Source organism: Fibroporia radiculosa (assembly GCF_000313525.1).
Source record: "Fibroporia radiculosa TFFH 294 genomic supercontigs, scaffold12487, whole genome shotgun sequence".
Taxonomy (NCBI): domain Eukaryota; kingdom Fungi; phylum Basidiomycota; class Agaricomycetes; order Polyporales; family Fibroporiaceae; genus Fibroporia; species Fibroporia radiculosa.
Genome location: NW_012132976.1, coordinates 974 through 4122, shown reverse-complemented (window position 1 = coordinate 4122; position 3149 = coordinate 974). Strand labels below are relative to the sequence as shown.

At 50.8% G+C, this 3149-nt stretch overlaps 2 protein-coding genes across 2 annotated transcripts; one reads left to right on the top strand and one right to left on the bottom strand.

Moving 5' to 3' along the window:
- Positions 1-1350, bottom strand: FIBRA_09171 (uncharacterized protein; the record flags this gene model as incomplete). Its single annotated transcript, XM_012321496.1, has 7 exons — positions 1-258; positions 316-520; positions 572-710; positions 775-877; positions 927-1077; positions 1139-1235; positions 1284-1350. The coding sequence occupies 7 exons, from the start codon at positions 1348-1350 to the stop codon at positions 1-3; spliced, it is 1020 nt and encodes a 339-aa protein (XP_012176886.1).
- Positions 1351-1727: 377 nt separating this feature from the next.
- Positions 1728-2678, top strand: FIBRA_09170 (uncharacterized protein; the record flags this gene model as incomplete). The annotated part of the gene is made up of 2 exons (XM_012321495.1): positions 1728-2327; positions 2388-2678. 2 exons carry the CDS (start codon positions 1728-1730, stop codon positions 2676-2678), a joined length of 891 nt encoding a protein of 296 aa, XP_012176885.1.
- Between the last annotated feature and the right edge of the window lie 471 nt (positions 2679-3149).

Below are 3149 nucleotides of genomic sequence, written 5' to 3'. Positions count from 1 at the left end.
TCAAGGTACAAGACCATCGACACGTATGCCAACACCTGAGAGACCACGGACTTTCTTCGTGAGCGCGTCTCCCATGTCCTCCAATTCTACTAAGGAGCCGATAGAGACGTTGTCGAGCGTAGCATCCGCTTCCCCATGTCGACGGGAGTGGTTGGTCTGCGCGAAGACAATGGGTTCGATAGGATGAACGGTGTAGATTCCATCTTTCCTCGTGAACCCGGTGTTGACCGCCAGGACGATGAGAGTCGGTAGTATACCCTGAGAAAGACATGACAAGCTTTTAGAAATTAACGTGACGCAAAAGATGAAGCTAACCATCAGCTGTGGCATGGACTCCAGGACTATCCACACGGCTTTATTTCCCCCGTACGTTTCATCGTCGCCGGTAAGCTCAAACAATGTGAGCTCGATGACCTTGGCGGCGGCTAAGATGAAACCAGACTCTAAAATGAGCATGATAACCCGGAAGTAGCGTGATTCAACCACTCCGAGTATTCTTTCCGTCTGATAAATCATGTACCTGGAGCACACTCTCAAGTTAAGCTCGTATGCCGGATTCTTTCGTGCTCACCAGATGCGTGCAGCCGTAGTAATCGTAACGACTACATTGGTGCAAAGTGAGATGGAATACATAGCGGTGGCCCAGAACACAGAATCTGTGTAGTTGACTGTGGGCAGCTCCCATTGTGCTATGCATGCGTATCCCGTGACTGCCGATAACGGTGCGAAAAATCAAGATGGAATACGACAGTCGGCTTGGCCGAGAACACCCACTTGCCGTGCCCAGGATTAACAGTATAGGGAGCATAGCCACCCATATATTCTTTGACCACACCACATAAAGACGCCACACAACGACCGAGTCTCCAAGGATTATCTGTTCGACATAAGACGGGATTGGGCAGTTTATCGGATTGGGGACATACAGCGGTAATGTAGATGGCCTCCTTGGCGAGGTTGATCTTGTAGCCCACGCCCGAGAAGTAGGCAACAGGACCGATAGTATCGCGATATACGATAAATCCTTGTATGAGTCGCGCAAGAACAAGGGACGCATGCACTGTTGCTAGACAGTATCTGGGACAAACATTAATTATAAGTTGAGTTAACGGTCGTGCTGAAATAAAATGTAGCGCACAGGATAATTATTGCAGCAGTGGACACTTTGTTAAACCTGGAGTAGCCATTCAAGACGATCTGGCGGATGGATAATCCGAATAGGACAGAATATACACCTTGAGTGAGAGGTCAATTTTTGCGACAGTAAAGTGTTCCGTACATACCCCATATAAAGGATTCCACCCAGCCAGCAATAAGGGACGATTCGTCAATAGGAAAGTAGATGGTCATGGTCACCGTGGTGGGCCCACTGGATTGAGCGCACGGGTACTACGCATGATGCGTTTATGAGTTACGGGGAAATGGCGACCGCGAGACGGATGGAACTTGGAAGAAGACCCTTGCAAGCGTCTTGACAAACTGCACCTGCACGCCGCACGGTACCATAAACGGGGGTCCAACTTAAAGGAAATCAGGAAGCGGAGCAGCGGAGTGCGAGGTGTCCGCTGATTACGTAATACGGGAGCATCTCAAATTCTTATCTGAACTTGCACTTTGAAGCCGGACTCTATCCTGATTGACGGTCGTATTTGACTACGTCCCACAAAATTTATAAACCATGCCAGTCACAATGCCAGTGGTAAATTCAACTGTCTAACCCATTCAAAATGCCCTCTATTGCGGCCGCGCGAGCCTCCAATGCAAAATACTCGCCGTCCTATGTTCCAGTCGCAATCTTCGTGGGGGGAACTTCCGGGATAGGGCGGGCCATTGCACAGGCATTTGCGCGCTATACTCAGGGAAACGCGCATATCATCCTCTGCGGGCGGAATGAAGCCGCCGCCTCTAGCATTATCGCATCCTTCCCGCGCCCGACAGCACCCGAGGCCAAGCATGAGTTCGTCCAGTGCGATGCCACGCTGATGAAGAATGTCGCCGCAACGACGTCTGCCTTGCTCAATCGCCTCCCAAAAGTCAACTTTGTCGTGCTCTCCTCGGGTGTCTTTTCACTCAAAGGTCGGAACGAAACATCGGAGGGTATCGACAGGAAGCTCGCACTGAGCTACTACGCCCGGTGGAAGTTTACGTCCGATCTCATGTCTCTTTTGCGCGAGGCCAAGGACGCTGGAGAGGACGCAAAGGTTATGTCTATCCTCGGACCCGGCAACGGGGGCAACATTGACCTCGATGACCTTGGGCTGAAGAAGAATTATGGCGTTCTCAGAACCGCTTTGACTACGCCCGCATACAATGACCTCATGTTTGAGGTACGTACTATGTCTATCAGTTTGCCTAGCGCACTGCCCATACTGATCACCCGCTTTCAGGCGTTTGCGGAACGGGATCCCAGTATATCGTTCGTCCATGTGTACCCCGGCGCCGTGCGCACGCCTATGCTTGGCACACTTATGAAGATAGCCTTTTATCCATTGACGATATCTCCTGAAGACTGTGCGGAGCACATGCTGTACGCGCTGTTCAATGTCGAGGGTGGCGCACACCGGCGAGACAACCGTGGCGACGACATGGGGAAGAAGAGATATTATGGCTCGGAGGAGGCGCGGAGGCGGCTGTGGGATCATACTGTTGAAGAGATCACCCGTTCCGCGACCACGTAAGGTTTACTCTCGCTCAGCAAGCTGTGACTCGGACCATATCGCGATATGTGGTTCAAGATGGCTGTCGACCCCCGTCTATGATGTTCGGTGTGATCGCATGCGTCCTGTAACTGCTGCTTTCCTATGAATCACTGAAACAATTTGTGATTTCGTACTCGAGATGCGCTACTTCTTGCGGTCATCTCAATCTACTCTGTAGTGTTCCCACTTTCTAACAGTTCTGGATCCTCTCCAACCATAGATGTATGGGATCTCTGATGACCATGGGAAGGTTATCCTGACAGTCTCGTGAATGACACGCTTTTTCAAAGGAATCAGTTGCTACCGTCGCAGGATACTGTCCATTGTCGTTGTCACACTAGCAGAATTTCACTCCTCGTGTTCGTGAGTCCGGTTCAACAGATCCATGCCGTAAGTGAAATTTTCTACAGTGAGATAGCCAGTGTGGTCTGAGCGCTGATCCCTCATGTC